The sequence below is a fragment of the Argentina anserina genome, chromosome 1, assembly GCF_933775445.1.
Source record: "Argentina anserina chromosome 1, drPotAnse1.1, whole genome shotgun sequence".
Taxonomy (NCBI): Eukaryota; Viridiplantae; Streptophyta; class Magnoliopsida; order Rosales; family Rosaceae; genus Argentina; species Argentina anserina.
The window spans coordinates 14,045,264-14,063,621 of NC_065872.1; the positions used below are offsets into that span (position 1 = coordinate 14,045,264).

General features: G+C 36.9%; 2 protein-coding genes and 1 pseudogene across 2 annotated transcripts; 2 read left to right on the top strand and 1 right to left on the bottom strand.

Moving 5' to 3' along the window:
- The first annotated feature begins 273 nt into the window (after positions 1–273).
- Positions 274–4,333, top strand: LOC126798156 (TSL-kinase interacting protein 1). The gene is made up of 7 exons (XM_050525018.1): positions 274–359; positions 1,329–1,485; positions 1,694–1,911; positions 2,026–2,264; positions 2,378–2,990; positions 3,729–3,848; positions 3,953–4,333. Exons 2-7 carry the CDS (start codon positions 1,359–1,361, stop codon positions 4,043–4,045), a joined length of 1,410 nt encoding a protein of 469 aa, XP_050380975.1. The 5' UTR covers positions 274–359; positions 1,329–1,358; the 3' UTR covers positions 4,046–4,333.
- Positions 4,334–5,181: 848 nt separating this feature from the next.
- Positions 5,182–10,288, top strand: LOC126798332 (probable serine/threonine-protein kinase At1g54610). The gene is made up of 7 exons (XM_050525268.1): positions 5,182–5,875; positions 6,082–6,366; positions 6,672–6,989; positions 7,336–7,557; positions 8,187–8,281; positions 9,136–9,229; positions 9,920–10,288. The coding sequence occupies exons 1-7, from the start codon at positions 5,480–5,482 to the stop codon at positions 10,286–10,288; spliced, it is 1,779 nt and encodes a 592-aa protein (XP_050381225.1). The 5' UTR covers positions 5,182–5,479.
- Positions 10,289–13,806: 3,518 nt separating this feature from the next.
- LOC126802381 (anthranilate N-methyltransferase-like) lies at positions 13,807–15,389 on the bottom strand (annotated as a pseudogene).
- Between the last annotated feature and the right edge of the window lie 2,969 nt (positions 15,390–18,358).

Consider the following 18,358-nt stretch of genomic DNA (forward strand, 5'->3'; position numbering starts at 1 on the left):
TCTGAATTTCTGATATTGACTTTTACTTTTTCGTTCATGAATTATATAATATATTTTTACAATATATATTATATATGATGTAAGAGTGTTAATTTATTTTCACATGCGTTTTTTTGTTTGAAAAATAGAATTTTGATTATAATAGTACTAGCAAGTTCAGAAGTTAAAATTCAGTTTGACACGTGCGAGATGCTTATAAATAACCGTCCAGTTTAGGGCGGCAACTCTCAAAAGGAGCTCAAAAAATTTCCCAAAACTCATTCGCGCCCAACATTTTGGTCTCTCCCTCTCTCTTTCTCTCTTCTTCACTCTCTTCGCTTCCGTCTCTCTCTCTCCGCTTCGCTAGGGTTCCATTCAAGGTACGCAGACCTTCAATAATCTCTACGTTTTGGTTATCATGTCCGGATAATCCTTTGTTTTTTGTTTGTTTCAATTTTCAATTTATTACTCTTTTAATTCTTCGTTGTTTTCTTCAATTTAACGGAATCAATCGGCCTAATATTCACCAGCTATAGTTTTAGTTATCGGATTTCAGTGCTCTCGTTTAAGATTCGGCTTTCAAGTATGTGCAATTGGGGTTAAATATGCCACTAATCCATTATAAGTGTTCGGAAATCGGAATTGCTCTAACTTGTATACGATTTTTGTGCGCGAATTCGAAACCCTAGATTCTGGAATTTCTGGCGTTTTGGTCTCAGTTTTGGGTATGTATACGTAAATTTGGCCACCGGTGCTTGGATTAAATGATTGGGTTGAGAGCCATTTGTAGATGGAAGTGGGAATTAGGTTGTGATTCACTAGCTTAGCTGTTATATCTTTATGATTTATAATATCGGTGAGTACAAGGGATGTTTGGTTTAGTTTATTTGGGGTTCTTAGCGATCAATGCAGCGTTTTTGTTTAGAAATTGTTCGACTTTTCAAACTTGGATTTTGTGTTTGGGGACGTTTGGGTGGATGCTTTTGCTTTTCTTCCACGGTTGTTAGGCACAAGAGACTTTATATTTTTAATACTCAAATCTGAGGAGCAAATATGTGAGAAGGGGCAGTGTGACATTAGTGCGCTATACGATTAATGTATGTACTATGCTTTGATATTGATACAGAAGGATAATGGTAAATAGACTAATGGGAATATTGTTAAACTTATAATCTATGTACATTGCTGTGCTTACACCAGTAAGATAAATCAGCCTTGCCTTTTAACATGATTGCAAATAATTTAGAAGTTGGTTTTGAGCAAGCTTTGGATAATGTTGTTGAAGCCTGCCAATCTATCATGGTTTTTCTAAGAGACATATTGGTGATATTACAAATGTTTTGTGACAGCAGCTAAAGTTACTGGAGGGCGGAAATAAAATGAAAGCTTCTACCCAGAGAAACTCGAAAGTGATCAAGATTCCTATAAGGGGCAGAGCAAGTAAAGGTGGCATGGGAGAACAAAAATCTACTAGGAGAACTACACGACACAGTTATAGAGAACCAGGTAAGTGAAATCTTATTCTCAGCAGCATGCTTGAATATTGAACCGTAAGTTCTAGAGAAAGTTCCTTTTCACATTGGAATTGCAGATATTTTGGGTAGTTTGTTTATAACTTTGCATATGAAGAAACATATCAAAGACATGCACATTGGAATTGCAGATATTTTGGGTACTTTGTTTTACTAATTTCACCTTATTTGTTTTTTTATAGGGAATGATGGCGACTTCAAGGAAGTAGACAAGCATTCATCACCTTGCAAAACAGCTAAAGGGTTAGATTTGAAGCTTTCTGATGATGTACAGCTTTCAGAACCAACAAAGAAGCTGCCTTTTTATGGCATTTATGGAGGGAAACCACTTCTTCCTCAGTCAAAGATCAAATTGCAGCTTTTTCCTGTAAATGAAGGCATTCGAATAAAATTGGAAAAGGTATTCTTCCATGATGAAGCTTTGGATATGAGAACAGTATTATTTATTTGAAAGCATATATACTTTGTCACGTTAGATTTATGTTTCGTTTTGCTTTATTCCATTTCATTCTAGGGTGGACTTCATCCGTATTTGGAACTCACTCTTAGAGCACAGAAGAAGATCTCTTCTGTTCTGAAGCACCTTATCAGCAAATGGGGGAGTGTAAGTGCTGTTGTTGGTGAGCCGGTTCTATTTCCATATAGGATACATGACAGTGTATCTAGCAGCAGAAGATGGACTCTGAATGATGGTGAGACTTGTGCTGGAGATGTCTATGCAGCTGTTGGAAGCCCTGAAGTTTTTCGCTTAAGGTACAATTTTTACTCATTTGTCTTGTGGAGAGGGCTGTGCAATCTAGCCAGAAATAGAGATTGTGCAAGTTGTTTTAATGTTTTATTGTATCTGACATAATGTAATTTTAAAGGTATGGTTGGTTGTCTACTGAACTCAAAACCTGTGACAAGCCTTCTACAGCAGCTTATGATAAGTCTAAGTTACAATCGAAAGACATAAAGAGAGATATTATCACCGCTGCAGAGGATGCATGTGAAGTAAAAGATATTGTTGTCGATACCGAAACTAACATAAGCATTGGAGGCCTCCTTTCCGAAGCATCCTTACAGGCTAAGTGCAATGATGGAAATACAAACCAGAGAGAAAAGCCTAACACCCTGCATCCTATGGACGTAAAGAGTGATTTAAAATCATTTGACTTGTGGACTGATTGTCCATCTACAAGCATTGGTGGTATCCTGTCTGAAGTATCTTTACAGGGAAAAATCAATCGTTTTGGTGCACAGTCAACTGTGAGCAATCCAAGCTTGCAGCCAGGCCATTCAGTTACTGATATTTCTCACGGTGTTAAGCCGCCCACTCATGATTCATGCTTATCAATTTTGGATTCTGAAGAAACCTGTCATGCATTTCCTTCTCAAAAGGTTTCTCAGGGAAAAGATGTTTTGGGTTTTGGAGGAAGTTGTGAAGGTTCTAACCATAATTCTGGTTTCAAACTATTCAAGTTCCCTTTTCCAGCCAAGGTTTGCGTCATTCTGTTTGCTTATTGTTCAATTGTTCTACAGCTGTGCATAAATCTATGCTGCTTCAATCTGCTAGATTTAAAAATAGAGTACCTCTCAGTCTTCTTTACAGTAATCTTGCCACAAAAAGCATTACGTGTATCTGTAGATCTATACATGATTATAGTACTACATGTCTCAATCTGATATGGGGGACTAAATACTAATGTTAAACTTGGATCTCGTATCAGCCACTTATTAGCTTTGATTGATAACCTCAAAATTGGCTGTGGAGAATGCTTAAAGAAATTGAAAAGTTCTGACGGAAAAAGAGGTATTGAAATGTTGAGACTTAGGATTCATATCTTGTGGAGTTTTATGTACGTGGCAGCGATTCAATCTTGATATCTTGGTCAAATGAGGGGTCAAGGTGATGTGTAGTGGAATAAGTGAATAACAACATTTAAGATTTAAGGGAGAAGTAATTGCCTCGCATATTTTAGAACTTTTTGAGGGATCATTAAAGCAATTCTGCGTTAGACCTCCCCTACGTTGGCTTATTTACATAAATAGACTACATTCTTTAGTCTCTTGCATATGCTCAAAGCCTCAAACACGAGGGCTAGTATTATTCTTAAACTTCTGGTCGGATCCCTAGTCATGAGATTAGATGCTTGAAACAGCATAAGGTTGTGGCTCTTCTTGTGGTAGTGTAAGTTGTCTATTTTACCTCACATGTGATGGGTTTTTTTTTTCCAGGCTAATAGGTTACCCGAGCTTCAGCAAGATGATGCTCGGCAAGAATCTAGTACAGAACGGATGAATTGTTCATATCTGAATAATGATGAACGGAGCCTTGGGCTATCAGGCATCAAATGGGTAATTAAATTTCTTATCAGATTGATATAACATGATGTAAATTATGTACAACACCATAAAAAAATTACACAAGCTAATTTTCTTTATCTGCTGCTGCACGACAGACTGATTCTTTGGGACCCTTTGATCTTGGCCTTCCTGTCTCCCAGAATCTGTGTAATGCAGAGAGTACAAGCATCAGTGGATTTGCTAACTAGCAGTTGGAGACTAGAGACCCTTTTGATGGAGATTCCAAATCCAGGAATTTATGACATCATGAGGTTAAAGTGCGTGTTCAGACTTCTTAAAAGGTTAAAGAGAAAAAATGCCATACAAAACCATATATCAAGATTTGAAGAAATCAGTTGAATTCCTAATGATTCATGGCACATAATTATTTCAAGTTCATTTCAATTGCAGGGCTTCTAGTCATGTCAAATATGTTCCATCTACTGTTTTGAACCGAAGATTCATTTGCATTACTTTCCAACGTGCAAGTTTTTGAAGGGGGTGGTGCTATTAACAAACCATTTTTCTACATTGACACACCCCATGTATCTTTCTAGTGAATGATGATGTTATTAACACACCATTTTTGTCTATTCACACACCCAATTAAAAAAAAATAGAACATTTGAAAGGGTGTGTGAATAGAGATTTTAGGTGTCATAGCGTCTGCTTTATACTTTCATTTGGATAGGTAGGCTAGCTTCAAGAATCCCAATGTTAGTACTCTGTTTAAACTTTAAAACGTGTTAATTCATTCTCTGTTCAATTGTTGAAGAGGTGTCCTGGAGTTGGTGTCGAACAGTTTATTGTTGTACCTTGCTAAATGGAATTAGATAATATGGAGTTGCAGTTATAGAAATGCAGGGTAAACTGTAGTTGTGCACTTGTGCCAAAATTTGCATGAAAGGACTTCGTCTATTTTGTAGTGCATGTAGGTCAGGATGGACTATTTGTCTCAGTTTCTGTCAGTTCCCACATAGTAAATAGATTAGACTAAAGTTCAAAAACGTTGTGGAAGTCTTGATGATTTAGTCATTTTAGACTTTTAGTGTTTCTCAAGAAAGAAAAATCGAGTGGTTGCATCATGCCTTTCTGGATGTTTTCCTTTTTAATTTGAAAATCGTAATGATATTTGATTAAAAAAAAAGAAAGAAAAATCGAGTATATACGGGAGTCCATTGGTTCTCTATTTTTCTAATGAATTGCGCCAATTACAATGTGGGTGTGAGTTGCCTGCTGGCTGGTGGTAACTGTTAAGCTGTGCACCCGTAAATCCCAGTAATCCATTTACCTGCCAAATTTAGCATTCCAATTTCCCATCCCGGTCTCTCTTTGAGAACAGTCGAAGTTGTTGAGAATGGAGAAGGAAAAAGAGAAATTTACAAGTGAGAGAACATGTTTCCATTTCTCATTCCCCAAATTCTCATGGCGGAGTAAACGGAGCCGAACAATGATCAATGACAGCCTTCTCCCTCTGGCATGAGTCCATGCAGTGCCGGCCAAGGGGCGGCAGTCTCAATCAAACCTTGCCACCATCAATCTCCACATTCCCAATGTTTTTACCCACTTTCACCATTACCATGTTACCTAGGTGCTACCGTCAAACACTGAGTCGGAGACTAATTGCTGCTTCTTGAGGCTTGATGGGGTGTGTACTTGCCAAGACCAACTCCCCAACTCATGGCTCTCATGGCCTTGACAAGTTGAAAGTTGATCATGGGTATGTCAAGGGAGGTGGGGAAGGGAGACTCCTTGGCCTGAAAGGCCCTGGAAAGGAGGCGGTGAAGGCCAATTCCGAGGTCAAGGCTGATGGTGGAGGAGGGAAGGGTGGAGACCGTGCGATTACTAGAGAGACAGAGAAAGTGAATGTTTCAGGAAGGCTTACGGTGCAGCAGACTGGAGGAGTTGATGATGATGAAATTGTGGATGGCTGGCCAAAGTGGCTTGTTGAGAATGTGCCTCCAGATGTTTTGGATGGCTTGGTTCCCAAGAGTGCTGATTCATATGACAAGCTTGCTAAGGAAATTTTCAATCTCTATGTTATACTCATTTCTTTTACGTATCATTTCATTTCAGTTTCATATGTATATGCAGATTCTCAGCAAAATCCAGTTACATTATTCTTGGAATCAGTTTTAGAAAAAGTTGATAGAATATACAGGCCCTATATCTTGCTTGCATGCATTTGCCTGGAGGGCAAGAGAATGAGCGGGTCTAAATGGAACTATATTTCTGTTTTGTGCAGATAGGCCAAGGAACTTACAGCAATGTGTACAAAGCTCGTGATAGAGACACCAAAAAGATTGTTGCTCTGAAAAAAGTCCGCTTTGACACATCAGAGCCAGAGAGCATCAAATTTATGGCGAGGGAGATAATGATACTACGGAAGCTTGATCATCCCAATGTCATCAAGCTTGAAGGACTAGCCACATCGAGGATGCAATATAGTCTTTATTTGGTCTTTGAATTCATGCAACATGACTTGACTAGAATAATCTCACGCCCTGAAGGACGGCTCACTGAACCTCAGGTTCATAATTTCACCCTCTTCATACTCACAGTTAGTTATTGGCTTATACTCATGAAACACTATTGAGAAAGGTTTGGAGCTCCTCAATCGATCAGGAATAGGTGATGTTGGAACAGTGACTGCTGATTTCTAATAGAAGAGGTTGAAAAATTATGATGATGACTATATTGTTATGGTAGAAATATTTTTTATGAGGTTCTAAATTCTAATTGTTGCAAATCAGCTTCATCAGTTCCCAAGTTTATAACTGTTTTACCACTAGGTAGAGGTTTGTTTGGAGTTACTTGAGAGGCTTTTCTTTACAGGTAAAGTGTTACATGCAGCAACTGCTTTCTGGTCTCCAGCACTGCCATGAGAAAGGAATTCTACACAGAGACATTAAACCTTCAAACTTGCTAATAGACAAAAATGGAACACTCAAAATTGCAGATTTTGGGCTAGCAAACTTCTTCCCTCCCAAACAAAAACGTTCTCTTACGAGCCGAGTTGTGACTCTCTGGTATAGAGCCCCGGAGCTCTTGTTAGGCTCTACAGATTATGGTGTTGGTATTGATCTATGGAGTGCAGGATGTCTACTGGGAGAAATGTTTGTAGGAAGGCCAATTTTGCCTGGGAGGACTGAGGTAAAATGCTTTAGATGATAGTTGTCCTCTTACACATCATCTTCAACATTAGGAACTCAAAATTGATCATTAGAGATTTTCTGTGAAACTAAATCATTTTGCAGTTCTCCAAACTGATTAATTTGCAGTTTTGCACAATGGAATTATGACATGCCAGTAAATCAATATTCTCTTTGCATCAATTGCCCTCATAGGAGATGTAGTTGTTTTGACATTTTATCTCTTTCTCAAATTTCAACAAGAACATCCCTTCTATGACGGGAGCTAAAAATTACTGGAACATCCCTTTTCATCTGATTATCGGCACTTTTTAGTCTATTAGTCTCTCATGCATCTGTATATTCAGGTTGAGCAACTTCATAGAATCTTCAAGCTTTGTGGTTCCCCCTCGGATGATTACTGGAAAAAAATGAAGTTACCAACAAGCTTCCGACCCCCACATCATTACAAACCTAGTTTTGAAGAATTTTTCAGGGACTTTTCAACACCATCATTTGGTCTGTTGACAACCCTTCTTGCTCTTGACCCAACATCTCGTGGCACTGCTGCCTCTAGTCTCCAATGCGAAGTAAGTATTAATAAGGACTGTTTTCTTTCTGGAATCAATTTTTCTCTACCAACTTTTTATTCCGTCTGTTCTATCGGATTGAATTGAACATGGTCATAAGAAGCATATATAAAAAAGAAGAAGATATTCATGGTTAAGATAGTCAGAGTTGTAGGACGTAATCTTTTTTCAGAATTCATTAATCATGAATTTGGTCCTCAATTAACTAAGAGCTTGTGGTTAAGGGAATAACCTACATAATTTTCATTGTAATTGACAGTGATTTGATCGCTACCATTGTTATATAGATGTGAAAGGGTAGGGAGGATCATCATCAACTTTAGAGCTGTCTATCCTTTATCTGTTTTGGCAACTGCTTACATTGTTTTTTCATGGGATTTCAATGGAACATGCCATGTTATTACTGTTTAAATTTTTTTTTGCTGAAGTTGTCAAGTAAGATCTCATCTCTCAAGTACATTAATTCCATGTTAATTTGATCTATTAGTTGAAATTTGGTCGATCTTACGGAAAATGGAATGAAAAAAGCTAAATTTTTAGGCCAACTATTTCACTTTGTTCTATTTTATTTGATCTAATTCGGTCCAACATGTTTGTTTACCTATTCTAATATCATTTTCCGCCTTCAGTTCTTTAGTTCAAGTCCATTGGCGTGTGACCTTTCAGCTCTACCTGTGCTGTATAAAGAGGTGGATGATCCGGCTGAAACTAGGGATCGGAAGAGGTATGCTAATAAATCACTACCATGCAATCTACTTTCACCATTTTGATTGCTATCAAAGAAATCATATATATATATATATATATATATATATATATATACAAGCCGGTTATGAAGCGGACGTCCGTAAGTGCGGATGTCGCCGCTTGTGGCGACCGGCGATGCGCAACGACAACGCAGAAGGTGCCGGCTGCATTCCCCCTTCTTGGCGCTCCTATTTGTGTCGATCGAAGCTCCATCTCCGGCCCATGGTGGCTGGAATCACGAAATTTCAAGAAATTCAAGTTTCTCGGCACTGTGCCGAAATTTCGCGATTCCGGCCACCGTGGGCTGGCGATGGAGCTCCGTCCGACATAGACAAGAGCGCCGGGAGGGGGAACACGACCGACACCATCCGCGCTGTTGTTGCACGTTGCCGGTCGCTGGAAGCAGCCTCTTTTGCTGATGGAAATCACGGTTGTCGTTGCCGCACTTACGGACATCCGCTCTTGATCCTCTATATATATATATATATATATATATATTGGTAATGAATCATAAAATCCATATTTAAAAGAAACAGCCACTTTTGGACATGGATTTGAATTTGCCTCGACGAAAATTTACCCCTGTTGGGAAACGTTTTTAAAAACAGTTTTTAAAAGTAAGTTTTATAAATGAAAATGAGAGAATGAAGAAGTGAAAACGTTAAATTGAAGTTTTCACTTTCTCTTTGTAAAAGTTGAAAATATTTTCAATTTCTATTTTCTGTGTTTTAAGAAATATCTTAACACGTCGTACTACGTTTTGCATAACACAAGGGAATCTGAACAACCTTAATATGTGTTAACTAATTGTGCTTTTCCATCCAATATAAGGAGGATCTACAAAGTAAGGCAATGGTCTCAGACAAACCGTGATTTCCATCAGCAAAAGGTCCAGGAAAGAGGGGAATTTGGACCTTCGAATGAGGTAAGTTTTGCACATTGACAAGTCTCTTAAAGCAGACTTTTTATCTGAGTTGACGGACGACGTCCCATTCGGGTTTAGTACATCTATTTCAGAAGTTCGACAGGATCAAATGTGCTTTAGCAAAAAAAAAAAAAAAGACTATTTGATCATAGTACATCACATAGGCTTGTTCCATAGTGCTTTGGTGATTCCATTGTCTCATTCAGAACTGCTTTTTATTGTGTTTGGCAGAAGAAACAATGTTCTTTTGGGGTTCCAGTAGCACTTGCTCGCAATGCCTTATGGATTTATATTAGGTGCCTCCTTTGGAAGCAGTTGCAAGTATATTATATAGGAGAAACTATAATTTCATAATGAGAATGGCTTTTCATCCAAAAAAAAAGTGAGAATGGTTTTTTTCTCCAAATAAAAAAAAGAATAAACACTAGACTGAGAGTTGATAATGACTGATACTTCATCTAAGATTGACATTGTGACTGGAATTGCTTGTCTGATAACATGGAAAGTGAGAGCTGAAAATTATTCCGATAGACTAGAGTAATTCCTTCACCTTTTCCTTTTTAATAGATTACTTAGACTTGGTTTAAAACTATTTTAGTTTCAGTTTCTATGTGAAATAACAATACTGATATTACTTGAGGTAAATCATTTGTAGATTTATGACCTTGTTGCTTTATCTACATTATTCAGGAAAAGAATGTGGAAACTGGAAGTACACACAGCCAAGAAATGGGAAGCATGCATAGCCAAGAAATGGCAAACACTAGTGCAGGAGGCAGCAGCACTTCCTCCAGTTTTAGACCCTCCATACACGAAAACTTGAATGCATCTCTTTCCCCGATAATCCGTTCTCATCAGAAAAGGTTTCCAAGCACTGAGGGTCATCCCAATGCTCTCAAGAACATTAATCCTGATGTCCTAAAAAACATCACCCTCTTACAGGCCTCTATAAAAGATATCATCAACCCCACTGCAGGCGGTACATACCGGAGATCTCATTCAACGCTGGACTTCCGAAATTTTGATCCTGAGAAATTTTTTGGATTTGATAAAGTATAGGCATTCAGAACACAGCTTTCTACCCCTTACGGCTAAAAGCTTGGAATTTGTTTTCTCTGTATTTTGGTCATGAATTTCCCTTACATGAGTTTGTCCTAGCCATAAACAATTAACTCTGTGCCTGTAACTTCATTTTTCTTTTCTTCACACAGAATGCCTATGGAAAATTCTCCATAAATAAAAGTTGGTTTTGCAATGAACAGGAGATGGCACAAAAAGTAGTTGTGTAATGATTCGTTGGGCAACAGATATTGTTGCTAATACACCAAATTTTTGTTTATCTATATAATCAAGTTATGTTCCCAGATTTGTTTTATTCTATGTGCCTTGCTGTTCTTAGATCCCTCTCATCATTTCTGCAAAGTTAGAAACAACACAACTTTTAGGCATGCTGTAATAGATGTTAAGTTGTTAACGTACAGCTGAATTAAGTTCAGCCAAAATACCAAATCGAAAATCTAAAAAAAGATCCTTGAAAGAAATTGAAATGTAAAAGGGAAGCATACTGATCATTTGGCAAGAGCATCTCCAAACATGCAAATTGAGTACTTTTGATTCAAACTCCATCAAAATTAAAGCCTTCGAATTTCAAAACCTTCTTAGACATACACTTTCCAAAGGATCCAAGCCTTAGGAATCATTAGAATCAACTAAGGTCTTGAAGCACAATAGTTTTATGCTCATACAAAACAAACTATATACAGTACAAAAAGAGAGAAGCTTGATAATTGGTTTAGTTCACTAGTAGTACTGTAGTACTACTACTCGTCATAGAAGTTGTCAACAAACTTACCTTTGATCCACTTGAAACTGTTCCGCAGCGACGACTTGAACTTACCTTCCACGGCATACATGTTATAGTTTGCCACCCTCTTCCTTCTCTCCATCTTCGGATTGCTACTGCCAGACCCTGATGCTGAAGATAGCCCTTCTACCTTGCCCACCGGACCATTGAAGCTATAAGATTTATTCCGATCCTCGAATCCGAACCTGGCCTCGGTATATCCAGTTGAGTAGTACCCAGAAAATGACTTGCTTTTCTCCATATATGAATTCTTAGCTCAAATGACAAGCAGATAGAGAGCACTTGCAGTTGCAAGAGTACTAGACCTCTCGTGAGTAGTAAATATATGAGAAGGTGGAGAAGTAGGACACTAGCACTAGTGCTTATAATAGCAAAGCAATCAACCTAGTGCGATGTGCATGGGGTATATCATGACATGTCTTGATGATCGAAGAATTAGATGATTTGTTAATGGGACTCGTGCGTGGACAGTAGTGCTTACAGATATCATATGCAAGGTATATGCGATGTGATCTTAGAGGGCAATAAGCATTACAATAGAGGTTAGAGAGTGACATATACTCCACAATTTAGATTACTTCATTTCGTTAGTCAAACTGCGTCATATTTATGGTAATTTTACTTAGAATTTTAACCTTGTTACGTCGCTAGATATTGATAGATCGTTAATTAAAACGTCTATAATAAATCCTGTAAAACATCATTGTTAGTATAAAATAAGCAGAGATCGTTATTTTCGAGGCATTGAAGGGAACTCTAAACTTTTAGTGTTAACAAATAATTGGGGGTTTGAGATTGATTATTAACTACTAATTAAAATAAATCCTAAATTACTATTTACATGATCGATTTCTCTTTAACAAACTTAAATCAAATTTACCATTACACCACATAATCTAAATTTGTATGCAATCGAATTCAATAACACTTAGAGTTCAAACAAGATTACATTTAAGCACCAAATCTTTGTTGGAGACATGTTTCATGTATGACGTCACCCAACATGGTTTCACATGCAAATTTCTAGAATTTTTACCACTTTTAATCAACACAAACCGAACCTACTTAGGGCATGATTCGATTTGTGTCAATATGGTTGATGAATCTAGCACTCAAACACAATCTTAGGGACTGCATTCAAGCACTAAATTCATATGCACATATCTGAAAATTATCTAAAAGTATGAGAAAGATGATTAGAACACAACAATAGAAATACAAACTCATTAATTATAAGAAACCATCAATTCGGCAAAGGTCCAAAAATCCAATAAAACAATCTGAAAATTTCGATTCTTAATACAAAACAATAATCCCACACAAACATCATGCTACAATCTTCATAGACAAAGTATTGTAAAAAATCAAAAACGAACAAACCCGTGGAGATGAGTCGCGAGAATTACACGTTGTAGGAACTTTGAAGGTGTGTCTTCAATGGTAATTTCGGTGGAGATGAAATTTGTATATGGGAAAGAATGACTTGCTGTTTTGGTGAATGATGTTTGAGGTAGTATTTTGGCAAAAGTTGGCTATTGAATGCAAATGAGAAGTGATTTTATTTGAGAGATGAAACCATGTATATATAGAGGAAAGAAGGAGGGTAGTTGCATATTTCCTCATATTATAATGACATGCTTTAATCCCTTAAATCATGGCAAGTTTTATTTCCTAAAACATGTCATTTTTATTCCCTAAATCATGCCATGTTTTATACCTTTAATGATCATCTTCCATTTAATTGTTGCATGACTTGGCTTCATATATTTTTCTTTAATTATCTCTTCAATTCAACCTAAAAATAAGAAAATAAAATCATAAGTAAGAGATAATTAGTTTCAAAACTTAATAAGGATTTATAGTCAAAGTATGACTCTAGACCAATTTATGCGTTTTAACTCATGTAAGCACAAAAATGCATCTAATACCGTCCAAGACTCTTACTACGACTCAATGACTCAATAATACAATAATAAGGGCTAAGTAAAGTACAAATTGAGGTGAAAACATGTTAAGAACGTCGCACAAAGTGCTCCTATTAAACATGTAATAACGCCATTGTTAATTCATCGATGCTTTACTTAGACAGTTATACTAATACCAAGACATCTGCCTCTTCCAAGATGAAGGAATCAAACAACTGCCATTAGCTATTAGCAACAAAGAAACAAATTTTTCATAGTGGAGAAGCTTGGTGACACCCTATATTGTTGAGGATTAGGTACACAAATACAAAATGATTTTGCTAATTTGGGATATATATAGAATCATCATGATTCATGAGCACAGGTGGACCACCATAGATATAGTGGTGGAATTTCTTGGTGACGAATAAAATTAGGATAAGCCACTAGTGATTAGTCATTTGGGTATCAATTAGTGGTGACGGGGGACCAAACAAGTTAGGTTGTGCCTTTGTTGGGGTAAAGCACCCACCGGGGTCATGTTCATCTTCGTTCTTTTTGAAACTCTAGGCTTGGTTTGGGTCCATTGATCCGACTTTGAGTTAGAAGTATGTCTCCATGCCATGATTCTGGTTGGAATTGTAATATTAGTATGAACTAATTATCATTTCTGTCATCTCAAGGCATAAAATTGGCATAGTGACTAAATAACACTTCATTTCATATGCTTAGAGGATTTGATTAGAACTATTATAAAATATTTTAATATTTGAGGGTCATTCAATAAAAAAAAATCTATTTTGCCTAGCTCATTTTATTCTGGTTATAAATGTATAGATAAAAACATGCACTAATTCTACCCAACGAATTCCATCACATCGGCCAAGATAACACAAAGGACATTCAAATATGATGTCGTTAAATCCAGCAGCAATTGCCAAGTCCATAAATTCTTGTTGGTTCTTTCCTTCCCTCCTGGGATTGTCATCATAAGCACATAACATTTTGAGACGATTTTTCCAGTAGAGTTGGTATTTGGTTCAATGGAATCAAGTAATTCCAAAACAATCACTTTTCCATTATGTGGAATTGCATCATAGCAATTTTTCAGCAATTTTATGCACTCCTCATCCATCAAGCCATGAAGTATGTTCTGCAAAATATCCACAAATATTCAATAGGCCACACCAACTAACCATTTGGCTTTTGGGTCTGCTGTTATTCAACTTCGTATCAAACTAAATATAAACATAAATGAATATTATGTCATAATGGTGCAGTGCTTGAGAATCAAACTAAAAATGTTAGTCTACCTTCATAAAAATGGCATCCCCGCTTGGAACATATGACAGCATGTCTCCTTCTACATGTTCCACACCTGTATGCACAGCATTCCGCATTATGAATAATAATGATGGTTTTTGTATGTAATCCGAGACTATACTAGGATAATGGGGATCATCTTTTATTACATGGGGCAGGTCGTAGTTGATACCCTTAATATGAGGATACCTAGAAGTGATGAGACTAAGAACCAACCCTAGAGCTCCCCCAACATCAAAATCCTCCTCATAACCGAAGTGGTGTACTTGATCATTGCAAAATTAAAAACTTGATTAAACTTGGGGTCCGATTCTAAAAACTCAAAGAGGTGTTTGCCATAAACTCTATAAAACGGAATTCCTCCTTCAACAACTGCACTACCTTTCACTTGTGACCTGTATATTTAGTTATGTAAATGTGTACAAGATACAAATCAGTTATATACTTGTATATAAATAAGTATGCGTCTATTCAATATCAGTAAAAGCTTATAGATCAGTCTTAGATTGTGAATATACTGGGGACTAAATACAAACCAATTGTTCATGAGAACATTGCCTTGAATTAATGCAATCATGGCGCTCAAGGAAGCACCATCTTCATTAGCCACAAATTGCTTGGACATTGCGGTGTGGCTGTAAAGCCTTTGGCCATTGATGACAGAGGAACTGAGCACAAAGTGAGAGGTGAAGAGTCTCAGGATGCGGTCCAACATACCCGGCGCCTGGCCGGGGGTTCTTGGTGCCAATCTCGGCTGCAATGTCTGATGCAGGAAGCTTGGCATCTGCTCCCGCTTTGAAGATGATATCAAATAGACCTAGGTCAATTGCCGACTGCATTGACATGGACAGCACAGAAGAGAGCATCAGTTGAACAGCAAGATCAAAGCTGCTTTCTTCTTCTTTTTTATTTTAGAATCAACACTCCCAACTGTTTCCATTTTTGCTGCAGAGGCCAGTATGGTTTTGGTTTTCACTTTTCAGTTTCCAGTGATTACAAATTAAACTGGGTTTCAAGGAAGGGAACATTTACCTAAGTCATTAGGCATACCAAACTGGGTTTCAGACATTTATGTGCCATTAAATTAATTAATTAGCAATTTAGCAGCTCACGGCAGCATGATGGTTGATGTGTTTTGTATTCTTGTAACGCCGCATATATATGTACTAGCTAAGTAGCACGGACACGAACACGAGTGTCCGTATTGGACACGATTCGATACGTAGACACGACATATATAATGTTTTTGGACACGGATCGTGGTGGACACGTTAATTAAATATTATTTTTAATATATATATTTATTTAAAAATTAATTTATAAATTTGAAAGTATTTAGAATTTTATATGTATATACATGTCAAAATGTGCATTAAAATGATGAAACCATAACTTGTTAGAATGACTAAGAACTTGATAAGTACCTTGGATAACCAAGGTTCGAATCCCACCACAAACATTCTTATTTTTATCACGAGTTTCTCTCCTTATACATATTAAAGTGTGAAAAAATATAACAAAAACTGAATATGTTGGAATGGTTGAGGAGTTGTTGAGTGCTTTGGATGACCAAGATTCAAATCTCACCATAAGCACTTTCACTTTTATTATGAGTTAGTGCGTGTCCGCGTGTCTGATTCGGACACTCACATGTCCGATTCTGTTACTCGCGTGTCCAAACGTGTCTGTGTCGGACACGCAATACAGTGCCCATAGCACGTGTCCGTGCTTCATAGTGTACTAGCATATTGACCTGTGCAACTCGCGTGTAAAAGAATTACTACGTCCTTAATGTTCATTATTTAATTTTTTTTAGGATAAAATATTGGTCACTTCTCCAGTTTTTAGTAACTCGACGGTTTAGTCATTCATGTTTTCATTTCAACTGATCACTTCTTATACTTTCAAATTTTAAACAATTACACCGTTAAGTAGTTTTTTCCCTCTTATGTGATGTTTGTCAAGTCAGCAACTTAACGGTGCAATTGGACGAAGACTTAATGGAATGACTAAATTGTTTAAATTTGAAAATATAAGGAGTGATCAGTTGAAATTGAAATATGAAGAACTAAATTGTCAACTTACTAAAAATTGGAGGAGTAACCAGTATTTTGTTTTTTTATTGGTTTCTTGTTTATATTTACTATAATATCTCTTTTATTTTTTATTAGAATCAACTAATATAGAGGTAGATTTGACCGTTTACATTTTAGTGAAGCTTTGGGTGCCGGCTTAGGGTTTAGAGATAAAGATAAGTATATGTATATATAATGATTTTTGATTTTATGATGCTGTACTTCTTCTCTTAATCAGCTTAGAACTGCTACCTGCCGGGATCAAACATTGTACCATAAGGAGCATAACCAATCCATGTTTGACGTCAAAGTGAAAATTAATCATGAAATGGTATTGATGATTTAGAAAACGGCTAAATAATTCCCTACTTTTGCCCCCACATTTTCATGTCAAATTAAGATACACATTATACTTGTACATTATCTTAAGAGTGTTTTTATTTGTTTGAAAACCTTAAGAGTGATTTTATTTGGTTGATGAAAGCAATACCCTGTCTCTAGTTAATGAATTCCATAAGACCATAACCCCCATATAAACATTCACATTTGATGCCACTGAAAATCTGAAATTGAGCACCAGTTGCCAAGTTCATAAAAAATCTTTGGGTCCTCTGACTCCTCTCCTTCACACTCCTGGACATCGAGTCATCAACTCATCATAAACACATCCGGGCAGTTGGTGGTGCGTGGTCTTTTCAGTAGTGCTTGCATAACTGGAAGAACAACCTCCACAACTAAATTTTTTTCATTTGAGTGTTGGTGATGGTAAGAGGATATCTTTTTGGCAAGATAATTGGTTGGGTGAGCCTCTTACTACTAGTGTTGGAGTAAGTGGCTCTATTCCATTTCATGCTAAGGTGAATGATGTTATTGTTGATTCTCATTGGGCTCTCATAGTAGATTTTATTTCTTAATTCCCTCAAGCATCAGAATAAATTGAGCGCATTGCTCTGCCGGATGCAGACACATCTGACTCTCTTTTATGGTCTCACTCCTCAAGAATTCTGACAGCAAAAGAAGTTTTTGATTTCTTCTCAAATCATGGTGAGCATAAAGATTGAGGTAAAGTGATCTGGAGTAAAGCAATTCAACCACGCAAAACTCTTGTTGTTTGGAAGGCTCTTCATGGGCGTTTACTAACTGATGAGGTTTTACAATGGCGAGGTTTTTCACTTTCATCTCGTTGCTCCTTTTGTGGAATCATGCGGAATCGGGTACACATCTTCTTTTACATTGTTATGAAATTGTGGCTTTATGGAAATTAGTTTACCTTCTATTTTCTCATTCATTCTCGCCTTGGGGTACCCTTGATGAAGTGTTAAATGGTGTTGGTGTTTCAGCGTTCCCAAAACCTAAACGTCAACTTTGGTTTCTAGTCTCCTGTAATCTAATTTGGTTTATTTGGATCACTAGGAATCTGGTGCGTTTCGAAGGTAATATTTTTAATGTGTTGGAAGCCCAACGTCATTTTTTACATTGTTTAGAGAGTCTGATATGCATTCTTTTCATCCTTACAAAAAGCATCATGATATGCCTATTTTCTCTATTCTTGGTATCTCACAACTGTCTACCAATGCTACCAGCTTCATCCCGTCATATAATTAAGGGTTTCCTGGGTGAGGGTTTGCTATTTGCTAGGGGTTTTTTTTATATCTATGGTTTTGCATGTGTGAGTGTACACATGCCGGATTGAGCTTTTGTTTATCCTCATTATTGAAGTTTATCAGATATAGGAGGTCAGATTCTTTTGTCCTCCTCCTTTGTTAAATAAATAAATAAAAAGATTTCACATAAAAAAAAGAGTGTAGCATCATAGCAATTTTTGAACAACGTTATGAATCCAATCGTGAAGTACGCCCTTGGAAAAAAATCCAAAGAGTATAAATGGATAAATGGTGCTTCTATATGTACCCGGCAGATATCTCTAAAGTCTAAATAGATATAGCAATCCAAATATATCCCT